This window comes from Carassius auratus, chromosome 6 (assembly GCF_003368295.1).
Source record: "Carassius auratus strain Wakin chromosome 6, ASM336829v1, whole genome shotgun sequence".
NCBI classification, from domain to species: Eukaryota; Metazoa; Chordata; class Actinopteri; order Cypriniformes; family Cyprinidae; genus Carassius; species Carassius auratus.
In genome coordinates this window covers 10,991,654-11,008,438 of record NC_039248.1, presented here as the reverse complement: position 1 = coordinate 11,008,438, position 16,785 = coordinate 10,991,654, and the positions used below count along the sequence as shown (strand labels likewise).

Genomic DNA, 16,785 nt, shown 5'->3' with positions numbered 1-16,785 from the left:
CCCAGGCGCCCGCTTACCCGTGTGTCCAGCTGGACTCCGCTGACCTCTTTAAAGCATGTGCATAAACAGACGTGTGTTGCAGTTGCAATATGGAATTGCATTATTGCAATGATTAATATCGGTCTTGGGGATTTAAAACTGAGAGTGATGCATTATTGGGCAGATCTGGAGGTCTGTCAGAATGCGTATGGTTTGTTGGATGGCATATACATGAGGATCAGGCTTCCGACCGGGCCTGTCCCTAGATAATACACACAGATCCTCTTCATTAGGATGTCTGGCACTACTTCTACCCCCTCTCTTTCTCTTCCTGCCCCCCTCTCTCTCTTTTAGAGCTCCCCAGAGACTGAGATACAGAGGGATGCCTCCTCCTCACATAAACTCACCTAGAGAGATTCATGGGTTTAAAAAAAGAAATTCACAGCCACATGTCCTGCAGGACATAATGCTTGTAACTCTTGAGTAGAATATGAAATTAGTGCATTTAATCATGCTATTCGACTTTTGATACCATAGGAGCACCTTAATTTATATTATTAATATCTTCATATTTTTATTGCCCCTGCGGATATATGTGAATCAGTTTGAAATGACATTTATTATTACACAAACTCATAATAGAAAAGTAATCGATTCAGTGAGAGAGTCACAAAATGATTTGAACTGATAATCCGAATTTAAAATTACTCATTCAAAAGAATCCTTTCATCAAAGTCATTTATTCGTGACTCAGGTGACAGTGGTTGCTGTATTTTTATTGTCATTGTTTTTGGCCTTTGTATTATTTTGTTTCTCCATGGATTTGAGGAACCTGTGATCGAAGATTTTATGATGCTCTGGCTTTTTTTGGAAGGAAATTCAGGACACAATAAATTGATCAAAAGTGACAGTGAAGACGTTCATAATGATGTTCAAATTATAAAATATGTTTGTTTTTGTTTTTTTACTTTCTAGACATCAAAGAATTAAAAAAACAAAATAGTGAAAGATAATCAAGTAAAGGTAGTCTTGTTTAAACATAAAAAATATTTGACCATCCCCAAAGGTTTGAACAGTAGTGTTTTTTTTCAGTGCCAAGCATTCATCGTGGAAGAGCTGCTTAGCTTCCACTGTGCTTTTGTAATGCATTCTGGCCACAGTTGCCAAAATCCTCTGTTTAAAAACAGCAGTTCAGCTGGCCTATTGATTTCAGTGTAGCAGTCCCATTTGACAAAACCGCTCACAGGAGAAGAGAATTAGTCCCTGTAAAGCTACAGGTTGAGAGAAGGTCATTTTCCCCTTTAGTTAAGATAATTAGAACAGAAAGAGGACGCAGTGAACATGCCTCGCCATCCTCGAGTAAACTTGATCTCTCTCTAACTGTGCTGAACTCAATGCTTCACTTCAAAGTAGGAAAGCTATGCACCATGTGGAGATCTAGTCTCTTTTGTCCCTGATGGGCCCATGTTGGCCGACTGGTGGAGACTGTGTTTGACAGCTCCGTAGCTCCTAATCTTGCTAGAAGTGGCCTGTAATGGCCATGGCGCCTGTCTGCACCTCATGTAAGACCTTCATTTTAATTAGAGTATCAAAACAGTCAGGTTGTTGAAGCTCAGACTCAGATTAGGTTTGTGCTGTACTATCCTAATGTATTTTTGTTAGTAGATTTACACACGTTGGGCAGTCTTTTCATATTCTTATTCATATTTTTTTTTTAATTCATTATTTATTCCCCCTATTGTGACAATTATTTCGCGTATCCAACTTTAATATGCAAAAACAACTGTGAGAAAGTCATGATATATGTTATATATATATATATATATTTTTTTTTTTTTTATGTGTGTGTAAGTGTGTAAGTGTGTGTTTGTTGTATAGATTTTATATTAAAATATATTGCAATGATAATATTAAATATTAAAGAATATTAATAATAATAAAACAATTGTCAAATATATGTAATATAAATTTGATATTGTCCTTAATAACGAAAAACATTATTGGCAATAGTGAAGATGTGGCATCCCAATTCTACAAAACATAAATTAATTAATTCATAACTAACTAAGATTTAAAAAAACAATTGCAGTAAGATATTTAGTAAGATATTTTCAGATTTACTGCAAATATTTTTTTGTATTTTGGTGTCATTTAGTTGCATCACCTTTTTCACACTGCTTCCACACTCACATTTCTTTTCGCTATCTCCCTCTTCCCTTAATTAGTCTTAATTACAGTGATGGGAAGCAAAAAGCAAACGGTTTGCACGTTATTGTTGGAAAATGGACTCAGCGCAGTCTAGTTAGCTTAATCAGGGACATGTCCTCCCCACAGCACCTCCACAGCTGCTTCATGCTTTAGCAGGTGGTCAGGAACCATTCGGGAGAGATCGCTACCCTCCAGTCTGCAACACTCTTCTCCACCGCCACTGACGGGTCGACAAAGCACAGAACATGACCAAGCCATACACAGAGCGACATGTTACCGATGGAAGGAGACAAATGTGCAGAGAAATGCAGACGTAACATGTTAATATTGACATGACATTGACATTGCTGTAGACACAACATGGCAAAGTAAAGACATAAATGTTTAAGCTGCTTAGAGATCGACTTAACGTTTTAAGGTTTAGACAAAACACATTGAGCATGAAGAAGCATACTGTCCATTTGCAGCAAAAATATCCATAGTCTATATAAAAATATTCTCAGAGGAGTATATGAATAGTTTGCATTGTTTTGTCATTAGCCTCCATAAGTCTGGCGCAGATGTGATAGACGAGCACAGGTGTGCCCGCATTATTTTATGGACAGCTTTATTTGCACAGATGCATCAGATTCTCCGCAATTAAAATGAAATAAGTCCAGATTAAGTGTCCCAACTGTCTTTGTTTTCCACTCGTGATCTAACGTCTGCCATTTGTTCTGTCTAATTATAGAGGTCAACAGTTTTCCCTGTCTGTTTCAGAATTACGTACAAGGAAGTAGTAAAAGCAAAGCATGCCAGCCTTTATCCAACCAAAGCGATGACTTGACCATGAATCATTTATATTAATAGACCCATTGCTGAGAAGCTAAACCATTATTAGCATTTCCATCAGAGACTTTTTCCACTCCAGAGACTTGTTATTCTTTAGAATGGGAAAAGACACAATTGAACAGCATAAAATCAAGTGTATGCATGTTGGGGGGTGAATGGTGACATCTTCCCTGGTGTCCATGCTGAGTCATGAATAAAACATGCTAACAGAGAAGTTTGGACTCACTAGGCTGGAGCAGTTGGCTGATTTTGAATGCTGATGATGTGCATGTTATATCTCATTTATATTCCGAATGAAAGCTCTTATAGTGGTTAAATACTGCTTGCTGTGCACCTCGCTTTAAAAATACTGAGCTGTTGTGTCTTAAAGAACTGTTTTATTAAATTGATGGGTGCAAAAGGCTTTTTGTGCAAGTGTGTAATGACGTCATTGTCAGCATTTCCAGTGGTAGCCGTCTTTACCCAGATGGAGGTTTTATATGTTGTGTCATCATTCGTCAAATATGTTTAGTTACTAATAGGCCTTGAACATGTGATTACATTTTATTTTTTTTGTTGTTTAAGGTCAAATGTCAGCAACTTTGCATACATCTCATTTACCTAAATTGTTAATTTTCTTTTCTTTTTTTCTTCTTTTTTTGTACCATCCATTTTATGCATACCACTTTAATTATTTTTATTATAAAAATAAATGTCTTATCAATCAATCACTAATTATTAACAGTCCTCTTTAACAATAATGCACTTGAGAGATGATCCATACATTGTGTAAAATTATTTAAGTGAGAATTTGAATACTTCTGCAAGCATATTAAAGTTAAAGTAACCGAAATATGGCTCAAATTCAGTAAATTCGGTTCATAACTCTACAGAGTTCTGTAAGTGTTGTACTTGTTTGGGCCCGGTTATAAACTCAAAAGCTGCTAGTAAGGTAAAAAAAAAAAAAAAAAAAAATTAATTGTGGTCTTTTTATGTGGTAGAGTGTGGGAAACTGTACTTTCTTCAAACAGAAAGTGATGGACAACTCATTAATAGGAGGAAAGCAAGGACACAGTCAGGAAGCTTGAAGGAAGTGATTTAGCCTCCCACTACTGATCCTCTATGGATAACAGAAGGTCTCATGCTTAAACAGGATTAAGTGCAAGTAAACAGCGGCGTCTTTTAGCAGGCGTCCATGCTTATCAGAGGCATTAGTTTCCCTCTGTTTGCTGCTTAATCCACACTGAGACGGCATGCCGCAGCATATAAAGGTTGCTGTGTTTCAAGTCAGCCAGAACTGTAAGGAGGTTTCCTGCTTCTGAATGAAATAACACACATACATACACGTCGAAAGACCTTCTCCTTCCCTGCCAAATTGCACCCGTTTATGTTTGGAAGAAAAGAGGAATTAAATCTCTAGACGGGACTCACACATAGTTAAAATATTCTTTGAGGGATTCTGGGAATAAAGCCTTAAGCTTAAACTTAATCTGTCAAGTTTGAAAGATGCTTGTTTTTTGTGTGTTTTCTTCTTGAACTCATAATGTTTGGAGAATAACATATGTGCCTAACTAGAGAAGACAATAGATAATGGGAAAGTTGGAGAAAAACACAAGCTTCTCATCTTATTTTGCATCTGATATTTCTATTGTTGTGTTGAGCTGTGTCTCCCAAAGCCTTTTTAAATTTTTGACTTTTTATTGAGTTTATTGAGATTGACAAGTGGTGTGAAAAAAAGTGGAGTTCAATCCATCTCACTTCAGAAAGTATTATCAGGCAGATTTTACTTTGACTTATGATAATTCTGATACAAACGAGAGTTGGAGTAATGACATTAAGTCCTTCAGAGCCATAAACTTCTTGCAAATTATCTGTAATGTTATCAAGATCGCATATGCTAACTTGTGATTGAGATAAATGTAACATGAAGTACATTGGAAATAGATGGGAGACTTGTTGAAGGCCATAAACTTACCCCAAAATGCCCAGATCTGGATTAAGAGCAACTTCCACAAAAATATTAAGCATAACTGTTTTCCATCCTGATAATAATAAGAAATGTTTCTCAAGCACCAAATCAGCACATTAGAATGATTTCTGAAGGATCATGTGACACTGAAGACTGGTGTAAAAGCTGCTGGAAATTCAGCTTTACTTTCACAATAATAATTTACATTTTAAAATATATTAAAACAGAATATATTAAAACATTACTGTATATATACTCTATATGAAATGTAAATAAATATTACTGATAATTCCCGAATGGAGAGGATTCCTATTGAAATGACAGGATTTCGCCAAACAGCGGTAAATGTGACTAGACCTTTAGTGTGAGGTTTCTGTTTTAGAATTGATATTTCATATTGTGTATGTGAATATTGTCTCTGTTCACTGACTCGGTCAGTAGACGTCTAATGGAACAACAACATGTGTCGGCTGTGAATGGCCGTGTTAAACAGAGGGTGAAGAGGCTCAGTTTGCACCGTTCTGCTGTTGTGTACTCCTCAGAGAGATGTGTCAGAGGTGAGCTGTGTGAATGGGGGTCCCGCTGTCCCCCCCCTTCTCCTTGCTGGAGAGGCAGTGAGGCAGAACGTTTCCAGGGTTGAGGCTTTGTCTCGGGGTCATGGGCTATGAGGAGGAGAGGGATTCCTATGCACTTAAGTCCTACTGAGAACCAGACAGACACACAGAAAGGGATGATTGTGTTATTGACCTAGCTGACAGAAAGAGGGACGAAATTAAAACCTACACAGAATTTAATACAAGGAAGTAACGGTAAAAATAAAGAAAACAAAAAATAACTGTTATCTACAATAATGGCAAAAATAGTACTTGGGTATTTCATGTTTTGATACATATATTGTTGTAATGGTGTGGTTTTATAGACGAAACCTCCAGAGCACCACGGTTTTGGACACTTGCCATGGAAATGCCGTGATTATCTGGAGGACATCTGAGTGTATATACCATGATTTAAGTAATATACTTTTGTTCTGTTTTAAATCATATACAGATTTATTTGTTTATTTAATATTATATCAGTATACCCTCTATTCAAGGACTTTTGAGTATCTTGTAAATACCTTAACGCTGTCACAGTATTATTTTGTAAGGATGTGTTTTTTTGCACATGGTAACACTGTGATATTATTGAAGTTCCATGGACATGGTAGTCAAAATAGTACTGCTACCATGTTGTTTTGGACATGAACCATGATTTCTGATGGTAATACTAAAAATAATTAATTGTGGTAGTGTCATATTATCATCGCATAAATACAATTATGTAAATATAAATACAAAATGTAAACATAAGACCATATTACCTATAATGAATGTACCATGGTTTTACCAAGTTATATCATTATTGTACCATTGAACCTCAATTTGGCAAACATTCTCTAGAAGGCTTCCACAGTGTTCTATTATTAGAGATGGTGGATCTTTGTTTCGGTTTGAAAGTTAGAGAATTTCATATTGGATGTTCCAATTATCCCTCAGGCTGGGATTAGTTTTAATCCTCTCGGTTATTATTTAACATATTCTCTCTTCAGAGCTGAAGTGCTCTGATCCTGCCTGTTTGGAAATCCCAGAATGGGATCCAGCAGCTTGTGAATTACTCTTTAGATATATTTCTCACAAGTGACTTATTTATTTATTTGTAAAGAAAATATAGAATGCTCGGAGGATTTCAGTGGATACGTTTCTAAAAGCTGTGTGAGAGCTTCAAGTCTGTGATAAAGGTGTGGAAATGTTTGACATAAAAAAATATTGCATACAACTCGAGAAAGCCATCCATGCTGCTTAGAAAATGAATTGCTAAACTATTATTTTCAGTATTTGTGTGTAAAAATATGTTTGCATGTATTTGGATGTATTAATTTTGTGTGCACTAACAAGGCGTTTGTGTTCTCAACCATTGCATCACTGTAAGCCTGTGTGTGTGTGTGTGTGTGTGTGTGTGTGTGTGTGTGTGTGTGTGTGTGTGTGTGTGTGTGTGTGTGTGTGTGTGAGTAGGTTTGCATAAGTGGATGTGAATGCCTCAAGCACAGATTCTATCAAAGCTGTCTCTCGTCTAGAAATCAAAAATGAACAAATGGGGAATGCTTTGTTTGTTGAGACGAGCACATGGGGAAAAGCTCTATAAGCTCAGAGATAAGAGAGACGGTTCACCCAAGGTCAAACACCCTGTTAGCAGACACACTAACAGAAACTGTCATGCTTCTGCATCCTAATGAAAGTGTGTTAGCTGTTGGCTTTAGCTTGACATCAGCCTAACCAAAACCTTTGTAGTGAATAATACATTTGTATTATTATTATTATTTGAACATTATTTGAAAATGTTGTACTTTTTGGTTTTAAGCAAGTTATTTATTTTCAGTTATAGTGTAACAGTGTGTTTATTTATTTATTAGCATCATTGTTACTGTACCTCCATATTACTTTTTTTAAGGGTAGCAACAATTCTGAATTTATAAGTGCAATTTGAGTACTGTACAAATCTTCTTTATTCTTTATGCATGCAGCTCAGACCCCATCTGGCCTTGGTTCTCTGCACTTAAAGATTGCTTTGAACCTCTTCTTTCTCATTTCGTTCAGCCCTCATCAGCAGAGCACTGCTCTTGATTGGTGTGTCATGTTTCGGCCCTGAAGCTCACATGCATTTCCTCATGTACAGAGCCCACATCATCTTCCAGGGAGGCCCTCGTCTTCAAATTACTTAGCTAAATAGGTTTCCCCGGTTCAATTTGTTTAATGACCCTTATTAATTAGCAAGACCTCTTTCTAATTTATGTTGTTGTTTTGCTGTGCCTAGCTTTGACCCCCAAAAGCAGCGCGAGGTGCTACAGATGCTTTGTTCTGTTGTAATGGTTGTTTTTAATGCTTTGCTCCCTTGCTTTTCCATTTCAATGGATTTGCCAGCTTTACCGTTTACAGTGGAGTAGTTTTTGTATTTTCTCAATTATTTGCAAAACTCCTCATGCATTACTGCTAATGCCATTTTTAATGTTAGTGTTTTATGTTTGTGTGTTTCAACAGGTCAATGGAAAGGACTTGTCCAAAGCAACGCATGACCAGGCTGTGGAGGCCTTCCGTACAGCTAAAGAACCCATTATGGTCCAGGTGCTACGCCGGGCTCCCAGGCCCAAGCCTATGGGCCCAAGTGGGGAAGCACAGGTAGTGGACATCAGTACCCAGACAGACATCACCTTCCAGCATATCATGGCCCTCAGCAAGCTGCCTACATCCTCCCCACCCGTGGATGTGCTTGAGCAGTACCTGCTGCCGGAGGGGTGAGTGACAGCTCCCTGGACCAATTACAATGCATATTACAGATTTCAGTTATGATTGACACTTAATCAGTTACAACACATTCTAGCAATTACATGCAATTGCACATATTTCAGAAGATGCTCTACCAGACCATCTAAACTTTAAGACTAACAATGTTTTCGCCCAAGGCACAATATTAAATTAAGTTGCAATAAATTAAATTATTTGGATTTGGATTTTCCCCTCACACAATATCTGTCCTCTCACATCTCACTTCGTGTTTCCTCAGGGTTTGTCTTTCACACGTTACTGACAGGAACTTAGTAACCAAGAGAAAAGAATTTAATTATTTTCAAAACACACTAAAATTAAGTTTTCTAATATCTAATTCCTGCAGATGCTCGTTTTTACCTGAAGTCTTATACTTTGTAAAAGTTATTAAATATATTTGCTCTGTTCAAGAATAAAAAATGGTCACATATATTTCAAAAAAATGGGAGTCGTGGAAATTTATGAAATTGATAGTTGCAGCTCTAAAATCGCTATTTCATTATATATAATTGTATTTTTATCTGAAGATTATTTCAAATTATTATTAATAATAATAATGATAATAATTACAAATGTTTTATTAAATATTGCTGTAGTTTATCATATACTTATTTTGTCATCAATAAGAAAAGCCCATATTTTAGTGCTTATAAGAGTAAAATCAGTTCAGCCAACCTGGTAACATTTCATAGAATGTATTAATTACTCAGTCCTCTAAAGCTTGAATACAGGGGTCCTTTGTCAGGCACAGTTCCTCTATAATGCTGTTCTTTATGGTATGATATGGTTTTGTTTTTATGTTTTCTAGACACTCTCCTGCTCATGAATACTTCGACCCCAATGATTTCCTAGAGGGCATGCAGCATGAGATAGAAAGAGAAGAGCTGGAATATGAGGTAATGCCACACAGAATCTCTCCGTTTACTCTGTCTTCCATCATCCCTGAAACGTGAATTAAGACATGCTGACGCCAGGCCTGATGCAAACTGTCTCCACTGATCTATTGGTGAATTGACCAACCACACCATCCATAACCTCACACACGCACTGAAGCAGTGAGCTGTACTCATACAAAGTAGCCTTTTTAGCCCTGTTCCCTTGAACAGATGCGAGACGGGGATATCATTATTTATTTTTTTTGTCAATTACTTATATAGGTGAAAAGAGATAACTGGATAGGTTGGAATTAGACTAACAACTGGCATGATGGATCTAAGTGTACAATAAGCATAGACAGATTGCGCTGTAATGATAGTGGTGGGTTGTGAGTCATGAGGGGTCACGAGTGAGTCCATAAAGAGATGAAGTTCAGAGACTTCTAGCAGCAGATGCTCTGCACGCAGCACTCTCAACGACCTCTCATTGGCCCCTGAGGGCCTCTAGGTGCCGCAGTGGGGGCCTGCAGACAGAGATCAATGACCAGGATGGGGCCAATCTGAATGCCCAACAACTCCACCACCCTCCTGCCTTGCTTACCTTGATTAATGCTCTCCTTTGCACTTCAAGGACAAAGGAAAGAGAGTTTTAGATGCTGTGAGATAGAAATGCACTAATATGCAGTGTTTTCCTTCCATAGTGCAGTGTTTGCAGACATGGCTTTAATCGTATTATGTAAGGAACTAACCAGCTTATCAAATACTTCCTCAGAATGGTCATAAGTAAATTCATGCTCAAAGAAAGGATCAAGGTCTGAGACATTTATTATGGACGATTACTGCTTGGCTTAATCTCATCTCAACTGTCAAGCATGTTACCATTATATTTCACCCCAAAATCAAAGGAAATTATAAGCAGATTTTTCAACTGTATTTAAAAACAATCAATGTTTATGTTTAGGGTCTTTTTAGATGTTATACATTTGAATTCATGCTGATTAAAATAACAAAAGTATCACAGTTTTCACGAAAAAAAAAAATATATGTTATCAACTAAATAATAAGAAATGTTACCTGAGCACCAAATCAGCATTAAATAATGATTTCTGAAGTGATAATGAATACTTAAGATTGCTGAAAATTCCGATTTGCCATCACAAGAATAAATTATATTTTAAAAATGTAAACATAGATTAAACTAGAAAACAGTTATTTTTTATAAATGTAATTATATTACAATATTTCTGTTTAAATGGACCCAAACATTTTAAATAGTTTATGTACTATATCTAATATTAAGTATTTCCTTACCTGGACATGTATTCAGAAGATTCGCCTGTTTACATTGACTAAGATTGATGGCAGAGCATTTGTTGGTTGGTTTAGATTATGCCAGGTTTTTGCTGTAAAATGTTTGATTGCTCGATAACAGCTGTGTTCAGGCCTGCTGTGATACCAGCCCCGTGAGAGCTGTGATCTCCATATGTATCTTGTAGATTACAGGTGTTGACACAAGACTGAATGAGACTTGACTCGTGTGCATGTTTGTGACAGCATGTAGCTCTGTTGCAGCACTACGATCTGGGCAAATTATTCAAACATGTAGATCAAGACAACAGATTGTGTACATTCTTATGATTAAGTTGCTGTGTTTGCACTGTTCAACAAGTCGACTTACAAATGACTTATAGTCGGTGCTGTGCATTAAAATATCACACTCTTCTTTCAGGAAGTGGAATTATACAGGACTAATATCCAGGATAAACTGGGGTTAACTGTGTGCTACAGGACCGATGATGAAGATGAGACTGGCATCTATGTCACTGAGGTGAGTTTTGTCATAATAGTAGCCATTTTTGTGCATGGTAATGTCCAAGGTATGTTCTTTAAAATCTTTGTGGTTTCAGTTATAAAGGACAAGACGTTTAGATACATTATTGTACCAATTTTCCTGCTTGTACAGATTGATCCGAACAGCATCGCTGCAAAAGATGGACGGATTCGACAGGGAGATCGAATCATCCAGGTTTGCTCCATACCATTGATGTAATTTGTTTTATGATGTCACATTTGGGCATTTTTCTAAACAAATCTCTGTTCCACATCTCAGATCAATGGCATTGAGATTCAGAACCGTGAGGAAGCGGTGGCTCTTTTAACCAGTGAAGAACACCCAAATGTGTGCCTGCTATTGGCCCGACCAGAGATACAGGTGAGAGACCCAAGCCACAATCACACCGTTCATCCTGTTCACCAGATTTGAAGGACAGCTGATAACGTTTCTCTTTTTTTCTCTGGTTGTTTTAGCTGGATGAAGGCTGGATGGATGATGACAGAAATGACTACCTGGATGACCTCCACATGGATATGTTAGAGCAACAACACCATCAGGCTATGCAGTTCACAGCAAGCATGCTCCAGCAGGTATAGCAAATCCATCAGAAAGTCACTTGTGAAGTCGGTCAGGAGGCATATCAATCAGTCATAGATCAGTCTGTCATGGCTTGACATCCTACACATCAATTATAATTTCTGTGTCCGTCACTGAGCAGGAGGTAAAGCAGTCAAGGTGGAACTTTAGTTTAAAAGAAAGCATGACGTGTTGAGGTCCCATTTGCACCTGGTATTAGCATCCATTTCAGGTGATCAGATTTCCTGAAGTCGACTGTTTAGTGTACATGTGTAAACGGTGTCCAATTCTTCTTCAACATCTAATTGAACCAATTTGGAGGTGGTCAGATCTCATATGGCTGCTCTGAATTTGTAATATAAATGCTAATGTGTTCAGATTCGCCCTAGACCGTATTGAATAATTGCTTACTTATTCATTATGCCAAAGCTAGAAACTTTGTCATTAAGTTTTCAAAAACATCCTTGATGGACTCATCCACAGGAAGCCAGAGCTTTACCTATCCAATCTTTTATATATATATATATATATATATATATATATATATATATATATATATATATATATATATATATATATATATATATATAACTATATATATATATATATAACTATATATATTATCTAAATGATATATTATACATTCCAAACCAGTACGTGGTGCTAAAATTCTGCCACAGAGATTAAAATGGAGAAGAATACTTGGAGCAAGCACAGAAACCTTACACGCTGTATAGCTACAAACCTAACACAACAACAAAAAGACAATTTTGCTTTAGTAACACGAGCATGTAGTACGCCATTTTTGTTATGTGATGTAGTGGTGTTTGAGTAGGGTAGAGATGACATCATCGATTCACAAAATATATGGATTGGCTGTACACATGAAAACGCAAGGTGTCGTTTTCAGATTTATCCTCTCCAGGACCCGGTTAAAAAAAATAGCTATAGGTTTCATGCTCGCAAAATCCCAGATCCATCTGGACGAATAGCTGATATGATACAAAATGTTTACGTATACAGCTAAACGTGTCTCTTGTCTATACAAGTTCTAAGTATCTTTAGGGAAAGCCTATACATAGATCCACCCCCACACCTTTAAACCACTGCACCTATACATGTGAGCTTGTGATAGGCTTGCTTCCTAATTTATGGATGGCGCTTTTACACTCCATGGTACGGCTCAGCTTGGCTCAGCTCAGTGTAGTACAGCATGGTTCGGCTCAGTTTGCGTTTACACTCTAGTTTAGTATCACTTTAGAGTGGGCGGGATTATTCACATGTTTTTATAGTTGTGCCACCTCTACTGACACGACTCCTAAAATAATTTTTATTCTGCATCACCCCATCAAGCTCTTGCTGGATCCGCCCCTCTGCTATTAACCAGAGGAACATCTGAACTTCCGCAACAGACAACAAAACTTTTTGTTTGTTAAAAAAGGTGCGCTCTTTCAAAACATTTGTGTTCGATCCTTCACTGGCTGTGCTGATTTAAATCTAGCGGTTCTTTTGTGTTTGTATTGCAAGTTCAGTGACGCAGGTAGTGATGATTCTCTCCGGCCAATCTGTGATCAGCAGAGTTAACACGTCACGTTTTGGTAATGGTACGATGGTTCACGGTACTAAAAAAAGTACCAGGTGCTTTACCCAGTGGAAACCCCCCGAATGTGTAGAGTACTGTGCCGTACCATGCAGTGGAAAAGTGCCATTAGTTGTCACCTGGCATTGTATATTAAGAATATTGTTGACTCCTTGACAAATTGCTATTGTTCCAATTTTGTAAGTCAGTTGGATATGCTTTTTTTTTGACATTCCCTGAAATGTTTTGTTCTAGAAGAAGCATGAGGAGGATGGAGGTACAACAGACACTGCTACGCTGCTCTCCCACCACCATGAGAAGGACAGTGGAGTGGGCCGCACAGACGACAGCACTCGTAACGATGAGAGCTCTGAGCAGGAGAATCTTGCAGATGACCAAACCAGCGCCTCCACAACACTAGGCAGCCGGCGCAGGCTCGCCTACAGTCAGGACACCCTAGGCAGTGGTGACCTTCCCTTCAGCAGCGAGTCCTTCATTTCTGCAGACTATGCGGATGCGGATTTCTTGGGTGACTTTCCTGCTGATGAATGCGAGCGGTTTCGTGAGCTTTTGGAGCTCAAGTGCCAGATGCGGAGCGCGGGCAGCAGTGCCAACCCAGAGCAGAGCTTGTTCTGGCCAAGTGGTGGCGTAGGTGGGGGACAGGGCAGCGTTGGTGAGGAGGGTGTCGACAAAGAGCTGGAGCTTCTGAATGAGGAGCTCCGCAGCATTGAGCTCGAGTGCCTGAGCATAGTCCGAGCGCATCGTATGCAGCAGTTGCGTGAGCAGTGCCGCGAACAGTCCTGGATGCTCCACAACAGCGGCTTCCGCAATTACAACACAAGTGTGGATGCAAGACGCCATGAGCTAGCGGACATCAGTGAACTCCCAGAAAAGTCAGACAAGGACAGCTCCAGTGCGTACAACACAGGCGAAAGTTGTCGTAGCACGCCGCTCACTCTAGAGCTCTCCCCAGACAACTCCTTGCGACGTGGAAATGAAAATCAAGTGGAAGCCGGAGCAAGTAGTGGTACCTCAGGTGCCAGTAGAATTCTCAAACCTCTGTTGTCGCCCGTCCAAGAGGCTTGCAGCCCTAACAGAAGTCGTCCAACCTTGTCAAAAGAGTCAGAGGCTGGAACCCAGCCTGAAGTCCGAGAACGCAAAGCTGGTCGCCATGCCCAGCCCCAGTCGCCCTACAAACATGCCCACATCCCGGCCCATGCCCAGCACTACCAGAGCTACATGCAACTGATCCAGCAAAAGTCGGTGGAGTATGCCCAAAGTCAAATGAGCCTAGTTAGCATGTGCAGGGACCCCGTCGCTTCTGCTGACTTGGAACCCAAAATGGAATGGAAAGTGAAGATCCGCAGTGATGGTACACGCTATATTACAAAGCGGCCTGTCCGGGACAAGCTCCTGAAAGAGCGAGCCCTACGGATCCGAGAGGAGCGCAGTGGGATGACTACAGATGACGATGCCATCAGCGAGATGAAGATGGGACGCTACTGGAGTAAAGAGGAGCGCAAGCAACACGCCGTCCGTGCCAAAGAGCAGCGTCAGCGCAGGGAATTTATGAAGCAGAGCCGTATGGACTGTCTGAAGGAGCAAGTGGGCAGTGCTGAAGAGAAGAAGGAGGTCAATATCATTGAACTGAGTAACAAAAAGATGATGAAGAAGCGGAACAAGAAAATCTTTGACAACTGGATGACTATCCAGGAACTGTTGACCCATGGTACAAAGTCCCCCGATGGGACGCGAGTGTACAACTCCCTGCTGTCAGTGACCACGGTGTAGGCTCTGTAATGTTCTGTATATAGGACACTACCGATTGGGGTAGACAATCCTGCCTCGTTCAATGCGGCAACATTTGTAAATAGGAAATACGAAGGAACTTTGCCATTTGCCAAGAGAAGGTACAATGAGAGTCTCAAAGATTGAATAGAATGGATTCATGCAAGTGATGAGAAGGTGTTTTCTTATTTGCTCTGTTCATTTCTATGTTGCGCTTGTGGTTTTTAATATTCTATTATGGAACTGATTCGTGACCATTTTGCCTGTTTAAAAGGTTTTGGAGAACAATACAAAGACCATCAAGCATCACAACCATAAGCATTTTTTATTTTATTTCAAGTAACAAACAGTCAATATTATTGTACTTTTAATGCATACATATTGCTTATTAAAGTTATAAATATTTAGCTTAATGGTCATTACACAGATGTTATTATATACTTTTCAGACAGGGTTTAACAAAAATAACTTTGCTTTAAAAACTTTAAAGAAAAGGTGCTGTTTTTCATTAAGTTCATATTTCACACAGCTACTGTTACATAAGACATGCATCAAAGCGCAGTCATTTATTGAAATCTAAATCTGTTTGTATTATTGTTGATATTAATATCTGTTGTAGACAGAAAAAGGCCTTTTGTATAGGCCTCCATTGTATTACAGCCAGATAATACAGTTTAACAAATCATTAGCTAGAAACACAATTTGATGTCTTGTAAAATGAGAGAAATAATAAATTATTGTTTTATATTTGATGAGCTTTCAAAATATTGTGGTGAGCTTTTTTTATTTTCAGTACATTTTTACTAACAAGAAGTTTCAGTTTGGAACCGCAGTAGGTTGAGAATTTCTTCAATCCAATTTAAAAGCACAAAGGGTTCTGCAGATATGTGTCTATCTGTTTCTGTCCAAGTCTGTTAGGGGGTTGTGGGTGGATAGTGTCCACACTTCAGTGACCACTCGACCTCAGGGCCACTGACCCAGCCAGGCCCCTGTTTCTGCTTATCTGTCCCCAGCTGTGTGTAGCTCTGAAACATGGAGCTCAGGTCAGTGAACAGACCTTTATCTTATTACAATCAAACTGAAAGGTCTGCAATGCCACAGCTGCAATGAGCGGTGCAGCCAGCTGCATGCAGAAAAGACTTCTGTTCCCAGCACACACACTATTCTACACTTTTCTTTTTTTTGTTTCTTTTTTTTTTTTGCATTTCATGACAAAACATCAAATCAAGTGCAAACAAATTATGCTAGAACTTTTTTCCGAGTCATCTTGCAGTTTGCTTTAACCAACTGGTGTCATTTTTAGTGGATTAATGAAGTTCACACAGGTTTCTTGGTAGAGAAATCCCAGATGCTGTTCTTCTTATGCAGTTCAGCAATATATATTAACATGTTCTACAATGTCTGACACCCAGATAGTGTTCAAATATTATTTTTTCCTCTCATTTATGTAGCAAATCTATTTTCTGTGAAATATTTCGCTTGAAGGGTGTGCCACATTTTTTGGCACTATTTTTATGGCACTTGGTTCTATATTTTATTATCTAATGACCTTCATACATTTTTAAACATAATGGTCCAGATATTTTAGAGGGGTTATATTGTAAATAAGCTTTTGGGGCATTTTTCACTGTATAATCTAAACCCTTTTTCAGTACAGATGTAACCATTTCATAAAGACCTGTTTAACACCTTGTCGTGCCAAAAATGAAATAACCCTGTTCATGGGGATATGAAGTACCAAAGCTATCTAACTCTTGCTATGTATAAGATTTGAGGAAGAAAAAAAGCTATACCATTGTGTAGCTATG

At 38.6% G+C, this 16,785-nt stretch overlaps 1 protein-coding gene across 3 annotated transcripts in view; it reads left to right on the top strand.

The window, feature by feature from the left end:
- The window catches only part of LOC113096331 (E3 ubiquitin-protein ligase PDZRN3-B), an 88,720-nt gene extending 72,978 nt beyond the window's left edge, over window positions 1–15,742 (top strand). For all 3 annotated transcript variants that reach the window (XM_026261689.1, XM_026261706.1, XM_026261698.1), the window contains 7 exons: window positions 8,041–8,294; window positions 9,134–9,221; window positions 10,930–11,028; window positions 11,164–11,226; window positions 11,311–11,412; window positions 11,508–11,624; window positions 13,445–15,742. In XM_026261689.1, the coding sequence (XP_026117474.1) occupies window positions 8,041–8,294; window positions 9,134–9,221; window positions 10,930–11,028; window positions 11,164–11,226; window positions 11,311–11,412; window positions 11,508–11,624; window positions 13,445–14,980 (2,259 nt within the window). In that variant the 3' untranslated portion in view covers window positions 14,981–15,742. The remainder of the gene's footprint in view (window positions 1–8,040; window positions 8,295–9,133; window positions 9,222–10,929; window positions 11,029–11,163; window positions 11,227–11,310; window positions 11,413–11,507; window positions 11,625–13,444) is intronic.
- The last annotated feature ends 1,043 nt before the right edge of the window (window positions 15,743–16,785 follow it).